This window comes from Heteronotia binoei, chromosome 19, assembly GCF_032191835.1.
Source record: "Heteronotia binoei isolate CCM8104 ecotype False Entrance Well chromosome 19, APGP_CSIRO_Hbin_v1, whole genome shotgun sequence".
NCBI lineage: Eukaryota > Metazoa > Chordata > Lepidosauria > Squamata > Gekkonidae > Heteronotia > Heteronotia binoei.
This window is the reverse complement of record NC_083241.1, coordinates 37,503,247-37,528,567: the sequence shown is the minus strand read 5'-3', so window position 1 is coordinate 37,528,567 and position 25,321 is coordinate 37,503,247. Positions and strand designations below refer to the sequence as shown.

The window sequence follows — 25,321 nt, the reverse complement described above, 5'->3', positions numbered from 1 at the left end:
GTACCTATTTAAGATTGGGCAGCAGATATATAAACTTTATAAAGGACACAGATAAACGCAATTAAATTTTTAAAAAATTGAAACGTGCTTAAAACGTTGGCACTCATTGGTCTTAAAGATGCTTTCTTTGTATTTCTCCCATGGGATCCAGGAAACAGGCGATTGGATTTATACCCTGCCCTTCATTCAGTCTTACAAAATCTCCTTCCCTTCGTCTCCCCACCACAGACACCCTGTGAGGTAGGTGGGGCTGAGAGAGCTCTGAAACAGCTGCTCCTTAGAGAACAGCTCTGAGAGAGTTATGACTGACCCAAGGTCACCCAGCTAGTGGAGGAGAAGGAGGAGGAAGAAGAAGAAAGTATTTTCTGCTGCTAAAGGTCTGTGAATTGCTGAACTTCTAAGGGTATAAAAGGAAAGGAATCAGGTACTAAGTGCTATGAAAGACCAGAGGCCTTGCAGTGCTGCTGCCTGTCAGAGTATGCAACGCTGACCTTCATAGACCAAAGGTCTTATACGCAATATAACTCCGATATAACTCACTATAACCCTGCTCCTCCACTTGCAGCTGCTGGAATGGCCTTGGGTCAGCCATAGCTCTGGCAGAGGTTGTCCTTGAAAGGGCAGCTGCTGTGAGAGCTCTCAGCCCCACCCACCTCACAGGGTGTCTGTTGTGGGGGAGGAAGGGAAAGGAGATTGTAGGCCACTCTGAGACTCTGTCCTTGAAAGGGCAGCTGCCGTGAGAGCTCTCTCAGCCCCACCCACCTTACAGGGTGTCTGTTGTGGGGGAGGAAGGGAAAGGAGATTGTGAGCCACTCTGAGACTCTGTCCTTGAAAGGGCAGCTGCCGTGAGAGCTCTTTCAGCCCCACCCACCTCACAGGTTGTCTGTTGTGGGGGAGGAAGATAAAGGAGATTGTGAGCCGCTCTGAGACTCTGTCCTTGAAAAGGCAGCTGCTGTGAGAGCCCTCTCAGCCCCACCCACCTCACGGGGTGTCTGTTGTGTGGGAGGAAGGGAAAGGAGATTGTAGGCCACTCTGAGACTCTGTCCTTGAAAGGGCAGCTGCCGTGAGAGCTCTCTCAGCCCCACCCACCTCACAGGGTGTCTGTTGTGTGGGAGGAAGGGAAAGGAGATTGTGAGCCGCTCTGAGACTCTATCCTTGAAAGGGCAGCTGCCGTGAGAGCTCTTTCAGCCCCACCCACCTCACAGGGTGTCTGTTGTGTGGGAGGAAGGGAAAGGAGATTGTAGGCCACTCTGAGACTCTGTCCTTGAAAGAGCAGCTGCCATGAGAGCTCTCTCAGCCCCACCGACCTCACAGGGTGTCTGTTGTGGGGGAGGAAGGGAAAGGAGATTGTGAGCCGCTCTGAGACTCTGTCCTTGAAAGGGCAGCTGCTGTGAGAGCCTTCTCAGCCCCACCCACCTCACAGGGTGTCTGTTGTGTGGGAGGAAGGGAAAGGAGATTGTAGGCCACTCTGAGACTCTGTCCTTGAAAGGGCAGCTGCCGTGAGAGCTCTCTCAGCCCCACCCACCTCACAGGGTGTCTGTTGTGGAGGAGGAAGGGAAAGGAGATTGTGAGCCGCTCTGAGACTCTGAGATTTGGCATGGAGGGCAGGATATAAATCCAATATCATCATCATCATCGTTCTAATGCTGCAGCATGTGTTCAGGAGAGAGAGTTAGTGCAATCAAAGCCTGTTGATTTCAATGGACTGGACTAACGGCATAGGACAGAGAGCTATCATGGTTTTAGTGGTTAAAGTGTCAGGCTAGGAGCTCCAAGACTTGGGTTCAAATCCCCCACTCTGTCATGGAAGCTTGCAGGGTGACCTTGAGCCAGCCACATACGCTCAAACCATCCTGCTTTGCAAGGTTGTTGTGATGATAAAATGGAGGAAAGGAGGACAATGGAAGCTAGTTCAGATACCATTGGAGAGAAAGGCACAGTACTAGCAATGCTGGGGGGCAAAGATAATTGAAATAGGGTTGTACTGAGAGAGTGACTGGTCGGGCGAGTCACATGGCAGTATGGTGATTTGAACACAAGTCTTAGCCCAAAGCTCCAACCAGATGGAGCAGAAACAGTGGGACTTGGTACTTTGCAGAGGGCACTGCCTTGGGGGCTTTAGCAGGCAGGGCTCCCCCCCCCCCCAAAAAAGGAAGGCTACTACAGGAAAGACTGGGGGAGGGAAACAACCAGGTAAGGATTCCCAGTCGGGGTGGGCGAGGGGAATGAAAAATGCCAAGTGATTCTCATGAGGCGCGGGTGCAGGAGTGAACGTTTCACCCTGGCATCCAGCAAAACTGGGCGCGCCAGCAGCAACCCAAACGAGGGTAGCAAGAGGCTGGCGGAGTCATGGGGCAACGGAGCAAGAGCCAAAGAGGTCTCGCTGAGCACCAGCAGTCTGCAGAGCAGGTGGGGGAGGGGAGAACCAAACCCATCAACCTCAAAAACCCCGTCTGCATCTGTAGGCTATGTTTTGAAAAGTCCTCAGACGCCATTAAAGGCCTTTTTAAAACCTCTTTTAAAGAGCCGGTTTGGTATAGTGTTAAGCGCACGGGCTCTTATCCGGGAGAACCTGGTTTGATTCCCCATTCCTCCACTTGCAGCTGCTGGAATGGCCTTGGATCAGCCATAGCTCTCGTAGGGCTATTCTTGAAAGGGCAGCTTCTATGAGAGCTCTCTCAGCCCCACCTACCTCACAGGATGGCTGTTGTGGAGGCGGGGAGTAAAAGGAGATTGTGAGCTGCTCTGAGACTCTGAGATTCAGAGTATAGTGCGGGATATAAATCCAATATCATCTTCTTCTTCAGCCCCTTTTAAAAACCCCTCTAAACCCTCTTTTAAGGAGCCCCGTGGCACAGAGTGGTAAAGCTGCAGTACTGCAGTCTGAGCTCTCTGCTCACAACCTGAATTCAATCCCGGCAGAAGCTTGGTTCAGGTAGCCGGCTCAAGATTGACTCAGCCTTCCATCCTTCTGAGGTTGGTCAAATGAGGACCCAGCTTGCTGTGGGGGGGGGGGGAGTGTAGATGACGGGAAGGCGGTGGCAAACCACCCTGTAAAAAACATTGTGACACAACGCCACCCCAGGGTCGGAAACGACTACTGCTTGCACAAGGGACTCCCTTTACCTTTGCGAACCCTCTTTTTAAAACCTCTCTGTCCTCTTTTTGCAAATGAACTATGCCTCTTCCCCACCCTTCATTATTCCCTGCCTCTTGGACACTTTGGAACACGGAGGATTCTTCTAACCAATGCAAAGGACTCCATCACTAGCTGGTTTCCATGAGCGATTCTGTCCAGAGCTGGCTCTGTTTTGTATCTGTCGCAGTTCTACTGGGAGCCTTTTCCGAAAGATGTCCCTTCCCACTTTTCATCCCTGCATTTATTCTCCTGCAGGTGTCCAGGCCGCATGGCGGGCTTCATGCGTACCGCGTTGGCACCCTCTATTGGAAGCCAGCAGGCAATGCGGGTGTGATGCGCAGCTAAAAGAGAGCTGTTGGCATGGAAGAGCAGGCAGGTGTGGGGAAGGGGCGGGGGCTGGCGTTGTGCAAGAGGCACACAAAAGGCCTCCGTTCTCAGCCAGGTGACCTGCTTGAGATTCTAGCTGCTGGGTTTTCTACTGCACGGAGCTGTCTTGCAGCGGGGATCGCTCTTGAGATTTCTCAGGGAAGCGGCTTTTTGGACCAGCTCTATCATAAGACTTGCAAGCAGCGATGGCTTCCATCAGTAGATTAAGCTACTAACTCTTCAGTGGATTTATTGACGGTGGTCTGTTTTAATCAGGGGGATTTTTAACCCACATAACAGCAAGCTAAGGTTTCATAATGGATTTTTTTTTCTTCCAGAATGGACCGGGGTTCTGGGAGCACAATGTAAATAAGAAATTTAATAAGGCATTGATAAAGATGACCTTTGTCTTTGAATGAGGCATTCTTTTACTTTAGGAGACTGGCCCCCACTGATAGGACATTGGCATGGCTTTTGTTGTAGAAAAAGCCCAACAGGGACTCATTTGCATCTTAGGCCACACCCCCTGATATCACCACTGTTTCACACAGGCTTTTTGTTGTAGAAAAGGCCCAGCAGGAACACATTTGCATCTTAGGCCACACCCCCTGATACCACCATTGTTTCACACAGGGCTTTTGTTGTAGAAAAAGCCCAGCAGGAACTTATTTGCATCTTAGGCCACACCCCCTGGTGTCACCATTGTTTCACACAGGGCTTTTTGTAGAAAAGGCCCAGCAGGAACTCATTTGCATATTAGACTACACCCCCTGACATCACCATTGTTTCACGCAGGGCTTTTTGTAGAAAAGGCCCAGCAGGAACTCATGTGCATCTTAGGCCACACCCCCTGATGTCACCATTGTTTCACACAGGGCTGTTTTCTGTGGAAAAAGCCCAGCAGGAACTCATTTGCATCTTAGGGCACACCCCCTGACATCAAGCCACCCGGAACTGTGTTTCTATTCATTCCTGTTTTTAAAAAGCCCTCGTCTTTGGTAGTCTGAGCATGTATGAAAATGCAACAGAGTGACCGGTTAAACAAGACCCAATTAAGAGCTAAAAAAAACCCCCTTGGCTGACAGCCTTACTTAGTAAATTGGGCTTCCTTATGCAAGGAAGAAAGAGGGCAGCAAGGTGGGAAGGTCGTTTGTCAGTGGGGAAAGAATCTGCAGTGCATATCATGGCTTGGAGGCTCCACCTCCAGCAGCTCTGCTTGAAAGACCTCAGGCGGCAGAGCAGGAAAAAGACCTTTGGCCGACCAGGCTAGGTAATTGTTGGCCCACCTGAACCGACAGTAGGGTTGCCAAGTCCAATTCAAGAAATCTCTGGGGACTTTGGGGGTGGAGCCAGCAGACGTTGGGGGAGGAGCCAGGAGACTTCGGGAAGGAGCCAGGAGACATTATGGGTGGAGCCAGAAGCAAGGCGGTGACAAGCATACTTGAACTCCAAAGGAAGTTCTGGCCATAACTTTTAAAGAGACTGCACGCCTTTTAAATGCCTTCCCGCCACTGGAAATAAGGAAGGATAGGGGCACCTTCTTGTGGGGCTCACAGAATTGGTCCCCCTGATTCAATCTTTTTGAAACTTGGAGGGTGTTTTGAGGACAGGCACTGGATGCTATGCTGCAAATGGGGTGCCTCTATCTCAAAAAACACCCCTCATAGCCCCAGATACACCTGGATCAATTCTTCATTACACCCTATGGGAATTGGTTTTCATAGGGAATAATGGAGTACCCAGCAGACCTTTCCCTCTGCACCCACCCAGCCCACTTTTTGATGACCCTGAAGCAGGGGGAGGATATCCAAACCGGGGGATCCCCAACAGTTAATTGACAATCCTAACTGATGGTCTGTCTCAGGGGTCATTTTGTAGAAAAATAGGTGACAGAGCTCATTAGCATAACTCATTAGCATATGCTCCCCCCCCCACAGCCAAAAGCAACCCGATGCAAGAAAGGAGAGCCCTGGGCAATCGAAGCCTTCTTGGGCCGGCCCAAGCAGGCCTCGCTCACCAGGGGCTCTCCTTGGCCGACCCCCCCCCCCCCAGTCAAACGGCCAACAAATCTCCAAGAATTCACCAACCTGGAACTAACCACACCTACCAGTGGCTATTGGGGACCTGGCAACCTTGGGTCTTGTCTCTCACTGGCAGAGCATGTGCTTGGCATGCAGAAGGTCCCAAGTTAAATCCCCGTCATCTCCAGTTAAAAAGACCAGGTAGGAGGTGAAAGACCTCCACCTTTGACCCTGGTGAGATGCTGCCAGCCTGAGTAGACAATCTTGACTTTGATGGATCAAGAGAGGATAAGGGCAGCTTAATAGATGGTTTTTCTTTAGGAAACTCACAGGTGAATGGATCAAGCTCAGTATAAGGCAGCTTAATGTGTACATGTACTCTAGGAAGGGGCTGTGGCTCAGTGGTAGAGCCTCTGCTTGGCATGCAGAAAGTCCCAGGTTCAATCCCCAGCATCTCCCGTTAATAAGGACCAGGCAGCAGGTGATGGGAAAGACCTCCGCCTGAGACCCTGGCTCAGTGGTGGAGCATCTGCTTGGCATGCAGAAGGTCCCACGTTCAATCCTCAGCATCTCCAATTGAAAAGGAAGGGACAGTAGGTGATGTGAAAAACCCTGAGAGCCTGGAGAGCTGGTGTTAGTCTGACTACACAATACATGTATTATACAATGGTGACTGTGGCTCAGGGGTAGAGCATCTGCTTGGCATACAGAAGATCCCAGGTTCAGTTCCCAGCATCTCCAGGTGAAAGGACCAAGTTATAGGTGATGAGAAAGACCTCTAACCTGAGACCCTGGAGAGCTGCTGCCAGTCTAAGTAGACAACATAAGAATGTAAGAGAAGCCATGTTGGATCAGGCCAATGGCCCATCCAGTCCAACACTCTGTGTCACACAGTGGCCAAAAAACCCAAGCGCCATCAGGACACTTGAAGACCTCACACTGTGCCCACCTAAGCACCAAGAATACAGAGCATCACTGCCCCAGACAGAAAGTTCCAATGATAAGCTGTGGCTAATAGCCACTGATGGACCTCTGCTCCATATGCTTATCCAATCCCCTCTTGAAGCTGGCTATGCTTATAGCCACCACCACCTCCTGTGGCAGTGAATTCCATGTCTTTGGTTTTATATTGTTTTAATTGATGCTAGCCACCACGGTGTGGGAGGGGCCGTGGCTCATTGGCAGAGCGTCTGCTTGGCATGCAGAAGGTCCCAGGTTCAGTTCCCAGCATCTCCAGGTGAAAGGACCAAGTTGTAGGTGATGAAAAAGACCTCTAACCTGAGACCCTGGAGAGCGGCTGCCAGTTTGAGTAGACAATACTGACTTTGATAGACCAAAGGTCTGATCCAGTAGAAGGCAGCTTCCTGTGTTCATGTGACCATCCAGGAACTGCTTAGCAACCACAGAGCTCCTCCCCTCCCAGGAAGCCACTTTCCACATGGACCTGCTGTCCATCGCCCTGTCCCACCACAAACCCCAAAGGTCTTTTTCTGGCATCAGGCGAGTGCAGCCCACAAAGCGATTGCCAGGAAGAGCACGCTCCTTTCGTTTGTATTTTAAGCAGCCGCGGGCGTGGTGAGAACTCTGTGCTCTTTTGACGACGAGTGTTGACTAAAACACTTCCCGTCCCCTTCTGTTCCCAGCGCTGTGAGGCTTGCAGAAGTGATCGCTGCTTTATTTATATTTTTATCAATCGCTTTTCACGAAGAGCCCCGTGGCGCAGGGTGGGAGAGCTGCAGTCCTGCAGTCTTAAGCTCTGCTCACGACCTGAGTTCGATCTCGGAGGAAGCTTGGTTTTCAGGTAGCCGGCTCGAGGTTGACTCAGCCTTCCATCCTTTCGAGGTCGGTAAAATGAGTACTCAGCTTGCTGGCGGGAGGGGGGGGGGAAGCGTAGATGACTGGGGAAGGCAATGGCAAACCACCTCGTAAAAAGTCTGCCGTGGAAATGTTGTGAAAGCAACGTCAGCCCAGAGTCGGAAACGACTGATGCTTGCACAGGGGACCTTTCCTTTCCTTTTCACTAACATGGGGGCCTGGGGAGGGTTGAGCGCCCTGCTTTGGTATCCTGCACAAACTGTGCTCTTCCCGCCCCGCCCCCTCTCTGTTTCTGTTCACAATGTTGAAGGGAAGTCAGCATGGTAAGGTCCGATCCCATCAGATCTTGGTAGCTAAGCACGGTTAGTATTGGATGGGAGACCACCAAGGAAGGCTCTGTAGAGGAAGGCAATGGCCAACCACCTCTGCTTCTCCCTTGCCTTGAAAGCCCCTCGCCGGGGTCACCATAAGTTGCAAGCTGAGCAGGGTCCGTACTTGGATGGGAGACCACCAAGGAAGGCTCTGCAGAGGAAGGCAATGGCCAACCACCTCTGCTTCTCCCTTGCCTTGAAAGCCCCTCACCAGGGTCACCATAAGTTGCAAGCTGAGCAGGGTCCGTACTTGGATGGGAGACCACCAAGGAAGGCTCTGCAGAGGAAGGCAATGGCCAACCACCTCTGCTTCTCCCTTGCCTTGAAAGCCCCTCACCGGGGTCACCATAAGTTGCAAGCTGAGCAGGGTCCATACTTGGATGGGAGACCACCAAGGAAGGCTCTGCAGAGGAAGGCAATGGCCAGCCACCTCTGCTTCTCCCTTGCCTTGAAAGCCCCTTGCCGGGGTCACCATAAGTTGCAAGCTGAGCAGGGTCCATACTTGGATGGGAGACCACCAAGGAAGGCTCTGCAGAGGAAGGCAATGGCCAACCACCTCTGCTTCTCCCTTGCCTTGAAAGCCCCTCACCGGGGTCACCATAAGTTGCAAGCTGAGCAGGGTCCATACTTGGATGGGAGACCACCAAGGAAGGCTCTGCAGAGGAAGGCAATGGCCAGCCACCTCTGCTTCTCCCTTGCCTTGAAAGCCCCTTGCCGGGGTCACCATAAGTTGCAAGCTGAGCAGGGTCCGTACTTGGATGGGAGACCACCAAGGAAGGCTCTGCAGAGGAAGGCAATGGCCAACCACCTCTGCTTCTCACTTGCCTTAAAGGCCCCTTACTGGGGTCGTCATAAGTTGGAAGCTAAGCAGGGTCAGTACTTGAGAGGAAGACCACCAAGAAAGGCTCTGCAGAGGAAGGCAATGTGTCTTGCTTTCCTTAATAACACTCTGCACACACTCAAGGTTAGAATCATAGAGCTGGAAAGCATCCCCCCTCCCCTTACAACTGAACTCTTGCACTCCTGGCCAAATTAGGCTGTGGATTTCAGCTGGCACCCCGTTGATGGTACTTGGGACTCAGACTGATTGAGCACGCAGCTCTTCACCATAACCGGGTTACGAAGCCGACATTTCGTTTGGGTTCTCTGCAATGGGTGGAAATATTCATTACCTATTTAGTAATGTCAGCTCACTTCCCCCGTCCTTTCTATTTCAATTTCCTGACTGGCTATCGTTGATGCCAAACGACCCCATAAATACCTGTTTGGCTGCCTTAGAGAGAGACCTATGTCCTCCAGGGTCCTCTATCTGGCCTGTTGGATGCTCTTGAAAACCTCCTGGGTTGTGAAGATCCTGGCATTGGGGATTCAAAGGTACACGGTCTCTCTACATGGAGGTTCCATTTATCCAGGGCTTTTTTGGTACCAGGAGCTCCTTTGCATATTAGGCCATGCCCCCTGATGTAAGCAGTCCTCCAAGAGCTTACAGGGCTCTTTGTACAGGATTGGCTACATGGGGGGGGTGCAGCTTAATATGCAAAGGAGTTCCTGCTATTAAGAAAAAAGCCCTGTGTTTATCTATCGGGGCTAAAGACCTATCCTTGGTCAATTTGTCCAATCGATTTTGACAGTGGTTTTAAGCCTGGGGCAAATAGCCACAAAAGAGTGTTTTCCTTTTTAAAAAATTGCCTTGTTAGCAGAGGGTCACCAAAAAGATGGGCCTAGGACATATGTACTTATGAAGCTGCCTTATACTGAATCAGACCCTCGGTCCATCAAAGTCAGCTGAGGTTTTTCACACCTATTTGCCTGGACCCTTTTTAGTTGGAGATGCCGGGGATTGAACCTGGGACCTTCTGCTTACCAAGCAGATGCTCTACCACTGAGCCACCATCCCTCCCCTTCTTGCCTTTCCAGAGCAACTTTTGGCTGCTATAGCCAGGAGAGTTTCAACAAAGGGGAGTGAGTGAGATGAGAGTAGGATAGTCTCTCTCTTACCCCCTGTAAGCCTAGCTCCTCTCCCCCTCCTTAAAGCCCCAAACCGTTCTGCTATTTCCCTGTGCCCCCCACCATCCCATTGGCCAGCTTGGGAAATGCATTTCAAGTTAAAGTTGCTTTCTTTCCATTTCTTCTTTCCTCCATCTGTTTGCGGCTCTCAAACGTCTGCCATGTATTCTATGCGGCTCTTACATTAACCAAGTTTGTCCTCCCTCGTTCTAGACAGCAGATGCGTGAGAGCCATAAGACATGAACGTCAGATGTTTGAGAGAGGAAGGAAGAGGTGGAAAGAAAGCAACTTTAACTTGAAATGCATTTTCCAAGCTGGCCGGTGGGGTGAGGCAGGGGGCTTTAAGAGCTGCACAATATGGGTAAAAGAGCCACATGTGGCTCCCGAGCCCCAGTTTGGCTACCCCTGGTCTAGAAGATGGTTTCAGAGGGCAGCTGTGCTGGCCTGCCACAGAAGAGCTGGGTTCGAATCCAGTAGAACCTTAGAAACCGACAAGAGGTTTGTGGCAGGCGCTCAGGCCTCCAGAGTCAGAGGGACCCCCTGAGTCTGCAGATCAGAAAGAAGGGAGAAAGATCAAGGTGCCTCCCCTCCCCCACACACACAACTTTTCCTCCTCCTCTTCTCCTTTCTATAGGGAGTAGGAGCTGCCGCCCTCCCTTGCAGTCTTCCCTCTTTCCTTCTGCCTAAGAAGACATTTTTTCCCCCCACCTCCTCCCTGCCGGAGAGATCTCCGGGGCTTTCGCAGCTTCTCCACACCCAGTTCTCCAGCCCAACCCGCTCCTCCTTCCTTCCTTCCCTCCCTCCCTCTTTCTTTTCTTCCCTCCCTTCCGCCACATTTGCTCCTCGCTTGGAGGATTAGTAGGGGAAAGGGGAGGTGGGGGGGGGGGGAAGCGGTTGAGCCTGGGCGATTCTCGGTTCTGCATTGGGAAGCCGCTTCTCTCTTTTTCTCTCCTCTCTCCTCCCCTCCTTGTATTTTAGGCATCCAGATCCCCCCCCCGCATTGTTCTTTCTATTAGTATACTTCCCCCCCTCCTCTTTTCCTCCAATCAGGAGGGAGGCGGCCACGTTGCTGCTGTTCTCTGCCCCCCCCCCTCTCGCGAGCCACCCCAGAGCCAAATCCGGGCTGAGGCAGGGCGATGCGCCCCACGTCCCCCTCGGCCCGGTGTGCAGCCCCCTTTCTCCCGCGCCCCCCACCCGCCTGCGCCCTCGCCACCTGCCCTGGGCCAGCCGGCCTGAGGAGCCACTAGGAGCCCCGGCCAGGAGGGGGGGGGGAGGAGAAGGCCCCGATCCCCAGGCGGGGGGGGCTGCCTGGGTCGAGTTGGGGGGGGAGCAGGAGGGCGCTGGAGCGGCCAGTTGCGCCCAGGGAAGGCGAGGCGAGGCGAGGCTTGCTGCGCTTGGAGCCCGGGGAGGGGGGGGGGGCGAAGCTGCGGCTGGAGCGGCGGCGGCGACGCGGGGGAAGGAAGGACGATGCCATTTCTCTCCCGGAGAGGCGGGCGGCGAGAATGAGAGATGCCGGTAAGGGGGCGCCGAGCGCGGATGTAGGGTGTTTTTCTATTGGGGGGGGGGCGGTTTGCAATGGAAGGGCAGATCCGGATTGTTGGGGGGGGGGGGGGATGCCATGGAAAGGCAGGTTCCGATTTTTGGTTGGGGGGGGGGGTAAACTGCTTATTCCGGATTGTTGTGGGGAGTGCAGCGAAAGGGCTGATCCGGATTCGGGGAGGGGTGAAATGGAGTGGCTGGAAGGGATTGTTTGGGGGGGGGGAGCCCAATGAAAACGCTGGTCCGGGTTGGGGGGAGGGGAGCTAATGGAAGGTCTGGTCGTGATGTCTGGAGGGGGTGAAACGGAGAGCTTGATCCGGATTGTTTTTTTTTGGGGGGGGGCGTTGCAATGGAAAGGCTGATCCGGATTTGGGGGGGGGTTCCTAGAGAATTTGGACTGGTTTTTTTTTGGGGGGGGGACGGGTCCGTGTTGAAAGGATAGTTCGGGGAACCAGGGGAGTTCCGACCCATTTGTATCGCCCTGCCCTGGAGATTACGAAGACTGCAGGTTGTGGATTTTGGACTGAGGTGTGTGTGTGTGGGGGGTCTCTTTTAAAACCACAGAGGGTCTGTCGACCCGACTGGGAAGGGAGGGAGATTTAGAAGGGGGGGGGGTCTGTTCCAACGTCTTGAAGGTCTCCCCCGGGTTAGGGGCTTCTGAGGTTCCCAGCTAGCTTCGCGGAGGTGGGGGGGAGGTCTTTATTTTGTAGGTCTGGGGGAGAGAGAGATTCTAGTTTCGAAACCTGCTCCGAATCCGTATCATTGGGCATTAAGGCTCCGACCCGGAGCTGTCTGGATTTGGGGTTTGTCCTTTGGGTTATAAATTGTGGAGGCTCCATGATTCTCGTCGAGGGGAGAGAGAGAGAGATGAAGACTGCCTATTTGAAATTCTGCTCTAGACGAAGAGCTTTTCCTATCTGAAGGGGGGGGGGGGCGGCTTGCACTTGGGTTTGAGGGAGGTGGTCTCCAATTGGAGGTGCCGATTTGAGCTTTGGGGGAGCCGTTGTAGCACTGGGGGCGGGGGGGGGAGCGCTCTGCACGAGCCCTGCCTGAGCTTGGAGCCCCCCTCTATACAGACTCAACACGAATACCTCCCCCCCTCCTCCATTCTTGCCTCACGCAGCCTTCTTGGGGGGGGGGCACCGCATTTGTTCTGAAGTTTGGGGGTGATCTCTCCCAAGGGGTGGGGGTGGGGGGTTCCCCCCTCCCAGCGCACCCACCCACCCTGTCCTATTGTCACGCCAGATGGACAGGAGTCTAGCGTGGCGAGGTGGGGGGGGGGGAGAAGAGAGAGAGAGAGCGCGCATCTTGGGTGTGTGCCGATTCTCTGGTGTGGCTTTGGAACGTTACGAAAGGGGCGCGCTTGTAAACCGGGGCAGGGCGATCCGGAGGTGCCTGCGCGCCCCTGGGTCGCATCTGGAAGCGGCTTTCCTTTGGGGTGGGGTGGGGGGGCGACATGCACCCTCGGTAGGGAAAAGATGCCTTTCTCCGGGCGCCCGTCCTAAGGTGAGAATCGCGAGTTGAATGGGGCGGAGGGGGGCGTCTGTTTGGGTACCCTTGGGGGCTCTTTTGTCTAGGGCACACCGCTGGATTGTTTATACTTGAGCAAGACCGTGGGGGAGCGGTTTACAGGGAGCGTCCTATCCTGGTCCTTTTTGGTTGCGCTTCTGTCGCTGGGAGGGGGGGGGGTTGTTGTCCGCTGTGAGAAGAGGTCTTGCGGTCCAGTGTGTGTCTTTCTCTCTGTGTGCGCTTCATACATGCACCGGGCTGGATCATTGGGTAGTCGGCGTGTCAGCCCCTTCCACAGTATCGGAATGTGTCTGTTGTGGTGGTGGGTAGGGTTTGGAGAGAGGCTACCGAGCCAAAACAGAGGGTGCTGAGGGACTGGGGAGCTGTTTGGGGGGCTTTTTTTGGCCGTGCCCTCTTCTCTGCCCGCCTGGTCCCCCTCCTCGGCTTTGGCAAACCCACCGACGTCTTCCCCCTAACACCAAGCATCTGGCCCCTTGTTGCAGGGGGTTGGGGGCGATCCGGAGGCCAGCTGACGAAACCCCTTCGCTTTACTCATCCGTAGGTGCTGCATTCCAGCAAGGAGGGGGGCGAGCGACCGCCCCTGTCCGATTCATCCGGGCTCTGCCCACCGTACAGCTTGCTTGGCAGATTCCACCTGTGCCAGGCTGGCCTTGGCGCCATAGCCGGGAATACCTTGCCGTCTGGCCAGATATCTTGTGGGGGGGGGGCGCTACGTTCCAGCCATTATGAATGGGAAAGGGAGGAGAGAGAAACTGAGGGCCACGTCTTCCAACTGGGTGGTGCCTACAGCCAGGGAAGGAAACCTGCTAGGCTTCCGGGCAATGCCGGGTACCCTCACGGAACTATGTGAAAAGGGGCTTAGTGTACAAGACAGCATGTCCTGGGAATTCAGTATTCCGTCTAAGCTGCAGAGTCCTGTGAGCAAAAATTAAGAACGTAAGAGAAGCCATGTTGGATCAGGCCAACGGCCCATCTTGTCCGACACTCTGGGTCACACAGTGGCCAAAAAACCCAGGTGCCATCAGGAGGTCCACCAGCAGGGCCAGAACTCCAGAAGTCCTACCACTGTTGCCCCCCCCTCCCCCAAGCACCAGGAAGGCAGAGCATCACTGCCCCAGACAGAGTTATACCTTCTTCTCTTAAGAACATAAGATAAGAGAAGCCATGCTGGATCAGGCCAGTGGCCCATCCAGTCCAACACTCTGTATCACACAGTGGCCAAAAAACCCAGGTGCCGTCAGGAGGTCCATCAGTGGGACCAGGGCGCTAGAAGCCCTTCCACTGTTGCCCCTCCCAAGCACCAAGAACACAGAGCATCACTTGCCCCAGACAGAGTTCCAACAATCTGTGCAACTGAACAACAAATAATAGCCACTGATGGACCTCTGCTCCATATGTTGATCCAGTCCCCTCTTGAATTCTACTTTGTGAGCTCCTGGGATTAATGTTGTGAGCTCCAGCATCACTTAATGTGCTCTGGGGGCCCTCCTTCCTGAGCGAAGACAAAAATGAGTGAGCTGGAGGCTCAAAATCTGTGAGCTAGCTCACGCTAACTCAGCTTAAAGGGAAGGAACACTGCCTGGGATCGGTCTCCAATGCAAGCCCCAGATTGCCATCCTGAACATATGAAGCTGCCTTATACTGAATCAGACCTTCGGTCCATCAAAGTCAGTATTGTCTTCTCAGACTGGCAGCAGCTCTCCAGGGTCTCAAGCTGAGGTTTTTCACACCTATTTGCTTGGACCCTTTTTTGGAGATGCCGGGGATTGAACCTGGGACGTTCTTCTTCCCAAGCAGATGCTCTACCACTGAGCCACCGTCCTGCCCTCTTCTCAGATGTGCACGAACAGATTGCAGTGACATCAAAAGGGATGCTCTGCACGTGCTCAGAGGCACTATGTCTTGGTTACAGTCGGCGGCCCAAACCCTGGTATTGAAAGCAAGGAGAGGTCACATCCCCATGAGGCTGCCTTCTACCGAATCAGCCCCTTGGTTCTTGAAAGTCAGTGTTGCCTCCTCAGATGGGGAACGGCTCTCCAGGGTCTCAGGCCGAGGTCTTTCCCATCACCTCCTGAATGGTCCTGGAGATACCAGGGATTGAAAACATTGTCCTGTTTTCATTTTTTAAAAAATTCAATAAAAAGGTGTGCGACGGCTGGCTATGGGGGTGGCGGAAGGCCAGATAATAAGTTTTCCACAAACTCCTGGTTTTGCTTTGAAAAAGCTCATTTATCGATAGGCTGGAATTAAACGGTTCGACGATTTGTCAGGTTTTCAGCGCCGCTTGGCCGGGTTTCTTTGGAACGTTGGTCGGTAAAATCAGTCATTTTGACCCTTTGACTGGTTTCCACCCCTGAGCTTAGCTGGGACTTTCTGCATGACGAGCAGATGCTCTACCGCTGAGCCACGGCCTTTTCCCCCAAAGAGCACACCCTTTCCAAAAAGGAGTGTGTTCAAGTTTTGCTGATTTCAGTGGGTGGTATAAGCATGTACTTACCTATCCTGCAAATGGGACTTCAGAGGGAAACAGGCATAGGTGGCGTAAAGCCATGCTCTTGGTCTCCTCAATCAGGTGTAGCCTTCCCAAACTGGCAGTGACTCCCTTAGGTCTGTTTCCTAACATGCAGCCTCAGTTTTGGCAGGAGAGGCCCAGGGATTGAACCTGGGACCTTCTGTATAGAAGGAAAGACATTGCCCAACTCCTGTACCTTCGGTCGCCTCCGTAAAATCGTACGCCTTCGCTGGAAAGAGGTCTTACAGGCCCAACCCCCTGTTCTTTGCAGGAACTCCAAAGTTAGAACATCCTTGACAGATGGTTGTTCCGTCTCTGCCTTTTAGAACTCCCCCCCCACACACACACACCTCCCCACCTCCAGAAATTAGTGCCTTTTGTCAAACCGCTCTTTCCATTCAAGAGTTTCTCCTAATAGGAGAAAGCTCTCTTGGGTTCATCTGAAATCTTCCCTCCTGGGACTTCGCCCTCAGCCCTGTAAGGTAGATGCCTGTTGTTTCCTTCGTCTTGCACGCTGCTGAGGGGGGGGGAGAGGGCAGGGGGTGCTGAGTTCGAGATAGAGACGAGGTTACCAAAAGTTTGGTGTTTTTTTTCCCCCACGATTCAGTGAGTTTTATCAATTCGCCGGTCAGATTTTGCCAGGCGGAATAAAGGCATGAAATTGGCTTTGCGTGTGGAATGAGAAAATGTTGAGAGTCCAAATGCTTTAAAAAAAAAAAAAAAAAAAGCTTGTTGGCTTCTCTTGGCTATTTGTACTGTTTGATGGGTTTCAGCTGTGAATTCTGATCTGCTGTCGGCTGCCCAGTACTAACCACCATTGCATGTTGTCTGTCTGATGTTATTAGATCAAAAAAAGGCTATTTGCATTTTTTGTCATCAAATGCTATCCCATTTTCAACCTACCCTGCATTCTCCACCGACACCCCTGTGAGGTAGGCTAGGCTGAAATAAAGTGAGTGGCCCACGGTTATGCCATGATCTATGTGACTGGGAGGGGTAGGATTTGAATCCAGATCTCCCCAGCCTCACTCTATCCACTATCCCGCACTATTGGTCTATGAACCGTCGAACACTGTTGCATTCCAGCCCTCAAATACTGACATTTTTCGTGAGCTTGCAGGTTGTCGCTTGTCACCTTATTTTCTCCCTCATTTGGAAGTGTCTGGCTTGTTTGCTACTAGGGGTTAAATTCTCAGGGAGGGGGGACTTGGAGGGAGGAACTGAGAGGCTGACACAAGTTGCAGTTTCTGACTTCACTTCCTGAGGAACTAGTGCATGCAAGGGACCTGCCGTTTCCTCTTCGATTGGAGGACGTTCTGTATCCTAGACCAATCACCTTCCGTGCCGGAGGGCTTCTGTTGACAGTGACGCAGCTGTTGCCCTAGCAGCCATACCTGCCCAGGTGTACCAGGAACTGACCTTCATTACCTTTTCAGCTGCCCCTTTCAAGCCATGTCAAACATAGCATGTCTTGATGTCTCCTGTGATTTCTCCTTGTTTGACCACTAGTTTCGGAAATGGTGGTCCAATGTTCACAAGAAGAAGGAATCTCAGAAGGCTTCAGGGCTGAGCATGTGTAGTGTGCCATGCTTTCCAGGAGGGGGCAAGACGGATTATTTCTCTTGACTTCTGGGGAGGACAGTAAGAAAGGGGGGGGGGGGGTTTGGGTGCAGACAGGACAGGAGGGGAGGGGCTGTGGCTCAGAGGCAGAGCAACTGCTTGGCATGGAGAAGGTCCCAGGTTCAATCCCCAGCATCTCCAGTTAAAAGGTCCATGCAGTAGGACGTGAAAGGCCTTGATTTGGGGCTGTGGCTCAGTGGTAGAGCCTCTGCTTGGCATGGAGAAGGTCCCAGGTTCAATCCCCAGCATCTCCAGTTAAAAGGTCCATGCAGTAGGACGTGAAAGGCCTTGATTTGGGGCTGTGGCTCAGTGGTAGAGCCTCTGCTTGGCATGGAGAAGGTCCCAGGTTCAATCCCCAGCATCTCCAGTTAAAAGGTCCATGCAGTAGGGCGTGAAAGGCCTTGATTTGGGGCTGTGGCTCAGTGGTAGAGCCTCTGCTTGGCATGGAGAAGGTCCCAGGTTCAATCCCCAGCATCTCCAGTTAAAAGGTCCATGCAGTAGGACGTGAAAGGCCTTGATTTGGGGCTGTGGCTCAGTGGTAGAGCCTCTGCTTGGCATGGAGAAGGTCCCAGGTTCAATCCCCAGCATCTCCAGTTAAAAGGTCCATGCAGTAGGACGTGAAAGGCCTTGATTTGGGACTGTGGCTCAGTGGTAGAGCCTCTGCTTGGCATGGAGAAGGTCCCAGGTTCAATCCCCAGCATCTCCAGTTAAAAGGACCATGCAGTAGGTAATGGGAAAGACCTGGATTTGGGGCTGTGGCTCAGAGGCAGAGCATCTGCTCGGCATGCAGAAGGTCCCAGGTTCAATCCCCAGCATCTCCAGTTAAAAGGTCCATGCAGTAGGACATGAAAGACCTTGATTTGGGGCTGTGGCTCAGTGGTAGAGCCTCTGCTTGGCATGCAGAAGGTCCCAGGTTCAATCCCCAGCATCTCCAGTTAAAAGGACCATGCAGTCGGTGATGGGAAAGACCTGGATTTGGGGCTGTGGCTCAGAGGCAGAGCATCTGCTTGGCATGCAGAAGGTCCCAGGTTCAATCCCCAGCATCTCCAGTTAAAAGGACCGGGCAGTAGGTGACGGGAAAGACCTCAGCCTGAGACCAGGAGAGCCATTACCAGTCCGAATAGACAATACCGGCACTTATGGACCAAAGTTCTGTATACGGTAGATTTTTGTGTGCTGTGTATTATACAGGAGGGGACATGGTTCAATGGAAGAGCCTCTGCTTGGTGCACAGAAATTCCCAGGTTCAGTCCCCGGCATCTCCAGCTAAAAGGACCAGGCAGGAAATGATGGAAAAAACCCCTGCTTAAGTCCCTGGAGAGGCACTGGCAGTCTGAGAAGGCAATACTGACCTTGATGGACTAAGGGATGGATTCAGTGTTAGGCAGCTTCGTGTGAGGATGACCAGCCCTGCCACTAGGCAAACTAGGTGATTGCCTAGGGCGTCAGTCTTTTGGGGGTGCCTACTTGGGTGCCTCCATGTGACTCAGTGATGTTATCAGTGTGCAGGGCTGGGGTGCCAGAAGTTAGCCTTTGCTAGGGTGCCAGACTGTCTAGGGCTGGCCCTGTGTTTAAGGTTGCCCCCCCAATCCTTCTGCCCCCATGAGGTTACCCATCACTGATTACCTGATAAAGCTACCACAGTACAGGGCAAGCACAAACCTGAGATAAAAGGCACTGCTGCGATAGCATGTAATTGACATAATTTGCTTTTCCTTGTGAACACGAGCTATGGGCAGTGGACACGCATTTCTCGGTTTCGGTGATCTTCGTCGTAAATGTCAGATCTGTAAGAGCTGAGAAACATAATCAAGGGAGGGTGGGTTTTTTTGCTGGCCTCCTGCCTTCCGGCATTCTGCGGTTTTACTGTCAGATGTTCAGAGTTGGTTCTGCAAGTTTAGCTGCCCTCCAACGCCATCCTCACTGTGCTTTCAAGGGGAGGGGCCATGGCTCAGTGGCAGAGCATCAGCTTGGCATGCAGAAGGTCCCAGGTTCAACCCCCGCCTTGCCAGTTAAAAGGAGTAGGCAGGAGGTGATGGGAAAGACCTCGACCTGAGAATCTTAACAGCCGTGAAGTGGGGTTGTGGCTCAGCGTTAGAGCCTCTGCTTGGGATTCAGAAGGTCCCAGGTGCAATCCCCAGCATCTCCAGTTTAAAAGGACCTGGCAGTAGATGATGTGACTCTGGAGAGGTGCTGCTAATCTGAGGAGACAATGCTGACCTTGATGGACCAAGGCTCCAATTCAGTAGAAGGCACCTCCATGTATTCATGTGTTATATGGGAAGGGCTGTGGCTCAGTGGAAGAGCCTCTGCTTGGCATGCAGAAGGTCCCAGATTCAATCCCCGGCATCTCCTGTTGAAAGGACCAGGCAGCCGGTGATGGGAAAGACCTCTGCCTGAGACCCTGGAGAGCTGCTCCCAGTCTACAATAATGAACTTGATAGGGAGAAGCTGTGGATCAGTGGAAGAGCCTTTGCTTGGCATGCAGAAGGTCAATCCCAGGCATCTCCAGTCTCCAGGACAAGGCAGAAGGTGATGGGAAAGACCTCACGCCCAGACCCTGGAGAGCTGCTGCCAATCTGAGTAGACAATACTGATCTTGATGGACCAAGGGTCTGATTCAGTATAGGGCATCTTCATGGATTCATGGGTTCAGAGTGTGGAGGTGGGGCATGACATATGAAAAAAGAAATGAAGAATTATGTGGCTGCCTAGGCACCATTATCTACAAGAAGCTGCCTTATACCAAAGACTATGTATCATACAGAGAAGTGGTGGCTCAATGGTAGAGCATCTGCTTGGCATGCAGAAGGTCCCAGGTTCAATCCCCGGCATCTCCCACTAAAAAGGACCAGGCGGCAGGTGATGGGAAAGACCTCTGCCTGAGACCCTGGAGAGCTGATCTGAGAAGACAATGCTAATCTGAGAAGACAATGCTGACCACAATGGGCCAAGAATCCAGTTCAGTATAACACAGCTTCATGGTGTGTGTTCATGTGTGAATGTACACCTGCCCCTCTCTTAACGGTGATTAACACATGGAATTCACTGCCACAGGAAGTGGTGTGGTGGCTACAAGCATAGACAGCTTCAAGAGAGGTTTGGATAAACACATGGAGGTCCAAAAGTGGCTGTTAGCCACAAGGAATAGCTGGAACACTCTGGGACTGTGATACTCTGTCTTCTTGGTGCTTCGGGGGCAACAGTGAGAGGGCTTCTGGAGTTCTAGCCCTAGTGGTGGGACCTCCTGATGGCACCTGGAATTCTTGGCCATTGTGTGACACAGAGTGTTGGACTGGATGGGCCATCTGCCTGATCCAATATGGCTTCTCTTATGCTCTTATAGAAGGAACACTCTGTCTGGGACAGCGATGCTCTGTATTCTTGGTGCTTGGGGGGCCACAGTGGGAGGACTTCTGGCCCCATTGATGGACCTCCTGATCAATGTTCCCTCTAAGCTGTAGAGTCTTGTGAGCAAAAATTCTACTATGTGAGCTACTGGCATTAAAGTTGTGAGCTGCTGCATAAATGATTGTGCTCTGGGGTCATCCTTCCTGAACTAAGCGAAAAATGCGTGAGCTGGAGGCTATAAATCTGTGAATGAGCTCACACTAACTCAGCTTAGAGGGAACACTGCTCCTGATGGTGCCTGGGTTTTGGCCACTGTGTGACACAGTGCTGGAATGGAGGGGCATTGGTCTGATCTAACATGGCTTCCCTTTTGTTCTCCCTTGCAAGACAGGCAGGTTTGAAGGTCCCCATTACCATGTGCACAGCCTACTTGTGAATGTCCAGCCTCCACCACATGAGCGCATCATGCTTCTGAGCATGACTAGACTGCATGCTCCTCCCCAAGGGTGGAATTCCAGCAGGAGCTCCTTTGCATATTAGGCCACAGCCCCTGAAGTAGCCAATCCTCCCAAGAGCTTTCAGGGCTCTTAGTACAGGGCCTACTGTAAGCTCTTGGAGGATTAGCTACATCATGAGGTGTGGCCTAACATGCAAAGGAGCTCCTGCTAGAATTCCACCCCTGCTCCTCCCTCACAATATTCAAGATGCTTGTCTTGACCTTTACAGGCCACTGTGGTCTGAGTGAGGGATGCTTTGGAGATCCAGAATTGTCTCACATGTTCCCATGCTACTTAGCTCAGAAGAAGTTTTCGCTTTGGGGCACCGCCACCACTGGAAGGGAGATGAGATCCTTCCCCCAAATTGGTCTTTTTAGTGGTGGCCCCTCGATGCTAGAAGACTTCCTCAAAGAAGCCCAACAGGCAGTTTGCATTGTAGTCCCTCAAAAGCCACAGATGAGTACAGATCCCACCTAACCTCTGCAGAGGGGCCAATGGCTGATGGTACAGGGTTGAATGTTGGGGCCTGAAGATCCCCCAGAATTTCAACTGAACTCCAGACAACAGAGAACAGATCCCCTGGAGGCAATGGCTGCTTTGGAGGGTGGACTCGATGGCATTATAGACTGCTGAGGACCCTCCCACGCCCTCTCTAAGCTCCACCCCCCAAATCTCCAGGTGTTTCACTTCCCTGCGCTTGCTTCCCTAGTACGGTATAGGACAGGGGTGGCCAAAATGTGGCTCAGGAGCCGCCTGTGACTCTTTCACACATATTGTGTGGCTCTCCAAGCCTCCACTGCCCTGACAGCCAGATCGGAGAAAGGCATTTGTCTCTTCGAATCACTTCTCCAAGCCAAGACAACCAGCAGCTCGGGGAATGCATTTGAAGTTAAAGTCGCTTCCTTTCCACCTCTCCCTCCTTTCCACCCGTCTCTTCGTCTTCCTTCCTGCCCGCCTACCCACTTGCTCTGAGACAACTGAAATTTATGCCTTGTGGCTCTCGAACAATTGACGTTTGTGCCTTGCGGCTCTCTGATGTTTGCTCCGCGGCTCTTTATGTTGAGCAAGTTGGGCCGTCTCTGATACAGGATCATATTGCATAGGGTTGTATGGCTAATTTAGTTTTACCGATACCGGACTGTTGGGTTTGATGTTTTCAGTTGCATGCTCTCATGTTTTTCCTTCCAAGAGGCCAGGGGTACAACCTGGCAGTTTTATTTTAATCAACGCAAGCCTGATATAGGATATTTATAGAAGACCTTAAGATCAAGAGAGCCAGTTTGGTGTAGTGGTTAAGTGTGTGGGCTCTTATCTGGAAGAACCAGGTTTGATTCCTCACTCCTCCGCTTGCAGCTGCTGGAATGGCCTTGGGTTAGCCGTAGCTCTGGCAGAGCGATGAAAGGGCAGCTGCTGTGTGAGCCCTCTCAGCCCCACCTACCTCCCAGGGTGTCTGTTGTGGGGGGGAGAAGACAAAGGAGATTGTAAGCCGCTCTGAGTCTTTGATTCAGAGAGAAGGGTGGGGTATAAATCTGCAATTCTTCTTCTTCTTCAAGGGGCTGAAGGATTTCCCTTTTCATCTCCAGCCTGGTGAAGACTTCCAGAGATCTCAAAAGCTTGAAAGCCCTTTTCAGTGTCCATTTGCCTGGTCTTCACAGAATGGCAAGGCTCTGGCGGTTGGGTTTCGCGATGGTCTGCAACTTGGGGCGTTAGAACTGCTTTCACTGCCTCCTCCGCGGTTTGCATTTTTGTCGCGTTCTAAGCAGTGTTTGCAGCTGTGCGGCACGCACCGGCCAGTTGCAAAGGCTGGCTGTAGCTCAATACCCAGCGGTGTCTGGATACAGTCTTAAAGTTCATGCATTCTGCCTTTTAAAAAAAAATTGGCTTTGAAAACATGCACCTGCAGCCGCCAACTCTTCCTTGGGAAATTCCTGGAGTTTGGGAGAGGGCGGAGCCTGAGGAAAGGTGGAGTGGACAATAATGTCTGCTCTCTGAAGCTGTTTGTCTCATCCCATAGGCCTCTTTGTTTGAGAGCCAGTTTGGTGTAGTGGTTAAGTGCGCGGACTGTTATCTGGGAGAACTGGGTTTGATTCCCCACTCCTCCACTTGCACCTGCTGGAATGGCCTTGGGTCAGCCATAGCTCTGGCAAAGGTTGTCCCTGAAAGGGCAGCTTCTGCGAGAGCTCTCTCAGCCCCACCTACCTCACAGGGTGTCTGTTGTGGGGGAGGAAGATAAAGGAGATTGTGAGCAGCTCTGAGATTCGGAGTGAAGGGCGGGATATAAATCCAATATCATCTTCTCCTTCCTTCCTTCCTTCCTTCCTTCCTTCCTTCCTTCCTTCCTTCCTTCCTTCCTTCCTTCCTTCCTTCCTTCCTGAGCCAGTTTGGTGTAGTGGTTAAGTGTGTGAACTCTTATCTGGGAGAACCGGGTTTGATTCCCCACTCCTCCACTTGCAGCTGCTGGAATGGGCTTGGGTCAGCCATAGCTCTGGCAGAGGTTGTCCCTGAAAGGGCAGCTTCTGCGAGAGCTCTCTCAGCCCCACGCACCTCACAGGGTGTCTGTTGTGGGGGGGGAGATAAAAGAGATTGTGAGCCCCCCTGAGACTCTGCTCACACCCAGCCAGCCACCAAATTCTCCTGCAAATTGTGCTTCCAGGTCTCATCCAGTGGAGGGCAGGATATGAATCCAATTTCTTCTTCTTCTTCTTTTGCCATGGTGGACAACACCAGCCAAAATGTCCCAATTAAGGTTGCCAATCCCCAGTTGTGGAGAGGGGACCCCCCCAGTTTGGAGGCCTTCCCCCTACTTCAGGGTTATCAGAAAGTGGAGAGGGGAAGGGCAATGTCTGCTGGGCACTCAATTGTTCCCTATGGAAATCAGTTCCCATACGATATAGTGGAGAATTGATCCATGTGTATCTGGGGCTCTAAGGGGGGGGGCTGTGTTTTGACATTGAGGCCCCGAATTTTCAACACAGCATTTGGTGCCTCTCCTCAAAACACCCCCGAAGTATCAGAAAGATTGGACCAGGGGGGTCCAATTCTGTGAGCCCCCAAAGATGCTGACCTATGCTTCATTATTTCCAAATGGAGAGAAGGCATTTAAAAGGTGCACGTTCCCTTTAAAGGTGATGGCCAGAACTTCCTTTGGAGTTCAGTCATGCTTCTCACACCCGTGCTTCTGGCTCCATCCCCCCGAAGTCTCCTGGCTCCACCCCCAAAGTCCCTGGATATTTCTTGAGTTGTACCTGGCAGCCCTATCCCCTACATGTCTACACCACATCCCCCACCATCCGTGGCACCCGGTCACACCCAGCCAGCCACCAAATTATCTTGCAAATTGGACTTCCAGGTCTCATCCAGCCACCATTGGGGGATGGAAGGGTCAGGTTGCCAGCTCCAGGTTGGGAAAACTCCTGGAGATTTGGGGAAGGAGCCTGGGGAGGACAGGGACCTCGGTGGGGTACAAGCCGGAGAGTCCAGCCTCTGAAGCTTCCATTTTCTGCAGAGTCTCATGATCCTTGCAGTCTCAAGATGAGCCAGAATTCCAGGGGATCTCCAGGCGCCACCTGGAGGCTGGCATCCCTATCCCAGGTGGGGAGGGAGAAAACCCAGTGGGTGCAAAACCGTGGGCAGCGGAGAGAAGCACCATCGTCCCCCAGGCCATTGTGGAACCATTTTGGCATACGTGTTGTTTTTCTCCCTCCCGCTTCTTTCAAGCTAGATGTCTCCGTGTGTGCCCGTTTTGCAATTGGAAGTTCCGAAATGAGCTCCACCGAAATGTCTATAAATAGAGAAATGGTTAGCAGAGGGAACGGAAGGGAGTGGGGCCGGAGATGGTTACCTCTGTGCAGGGGAGATGCGTTTGGCTGAGCTCCTCCTGTTTGTCATGGGGGGAAGGAGTTGGAAGCTCTTCCCTCTTCTTTCAAAACCACGGATCCTTTTGGAACCAGAAGGGGTTGGATGTTCACGTGCAAAACGACAACAATCCCCAGCAGGGCACTTTTTTTGTAGCAGGAACTCCTTTGCATATTAGGCCACTCCCCCCTGATGTAGCCAATCCTCCAAGAGCTTCCAGGGCTCTTAGTACAGGGCCTACTGTAAGCTCTAAGAGGATTGGCTACATCAGGGGTGTGTGGCCTAATATGCAAAGGAGTTCCTGCTACAAAAAAATCCCTGGGGTCTTTGCCTGCATCCCTTTGATGCTCAGCCACTGCAGAAACACTGTTTACTTATTTGATTGCTTGGTTGATTGCAGGGGTGGAATTCCAGCAGGAGCTCCTTTGCATATTAGGCCACACACCCCTGATGTAGCCAATCCTCCTAGAGCTTACAAAAAAGAGCCTTGAACTCTTGGGGGATTGGCTTCATCAGGGGTGTGTGGCCTAATATCCAAAGGAGCTCCTGCTAGAATTCCACCCCTGGTTGGTTGATTGATTGATATGCCCCACCTTTCTCCTCAATGGGATCCAAGGTGGTTTACCTTATTCTCCTCCATTTGATCTTCAAAACAACCCTGTGAGGTAGGTTGGGCTGAGAGTGTGTGACTGGCCCG

At 52.4% G+C, this 25,321-nt stretch overlaps 1 protein-coding gene across 2 annotated transcripts in view; it reads left to right on the top strand.

Annotated features, from left to right (window-relative positions):
* The window catches only part of LINGO1 (leucine rich repeat and Ig domain containing 1), a 156,162-nt gene that overhangs the window by 18,973 nt on the left and 111,868 nt on the right, over nucleotides 1–25,321 (top strand). Inside the window, exon 1 of one of the 2 annotated variants that reach the window (XM_060259855.1) lies at nucleotides 11,156–11,235. The exons of the other annotated variant lie outside the window; for it this stretch is intronic. Coding sequence (XP_060115838.1) covers nucleotides 11,230–11,235 — 6 coding nt within the window. The 5' untranslated portion in view covers nucleotides 11,156–11,229. Of the gene's footprint in view, nucleotides 1–11,155; nucleotides 11,236–25,321 lie in introns of those variants that run through there. 2 annotated transcript variants of the gene reach the window in all.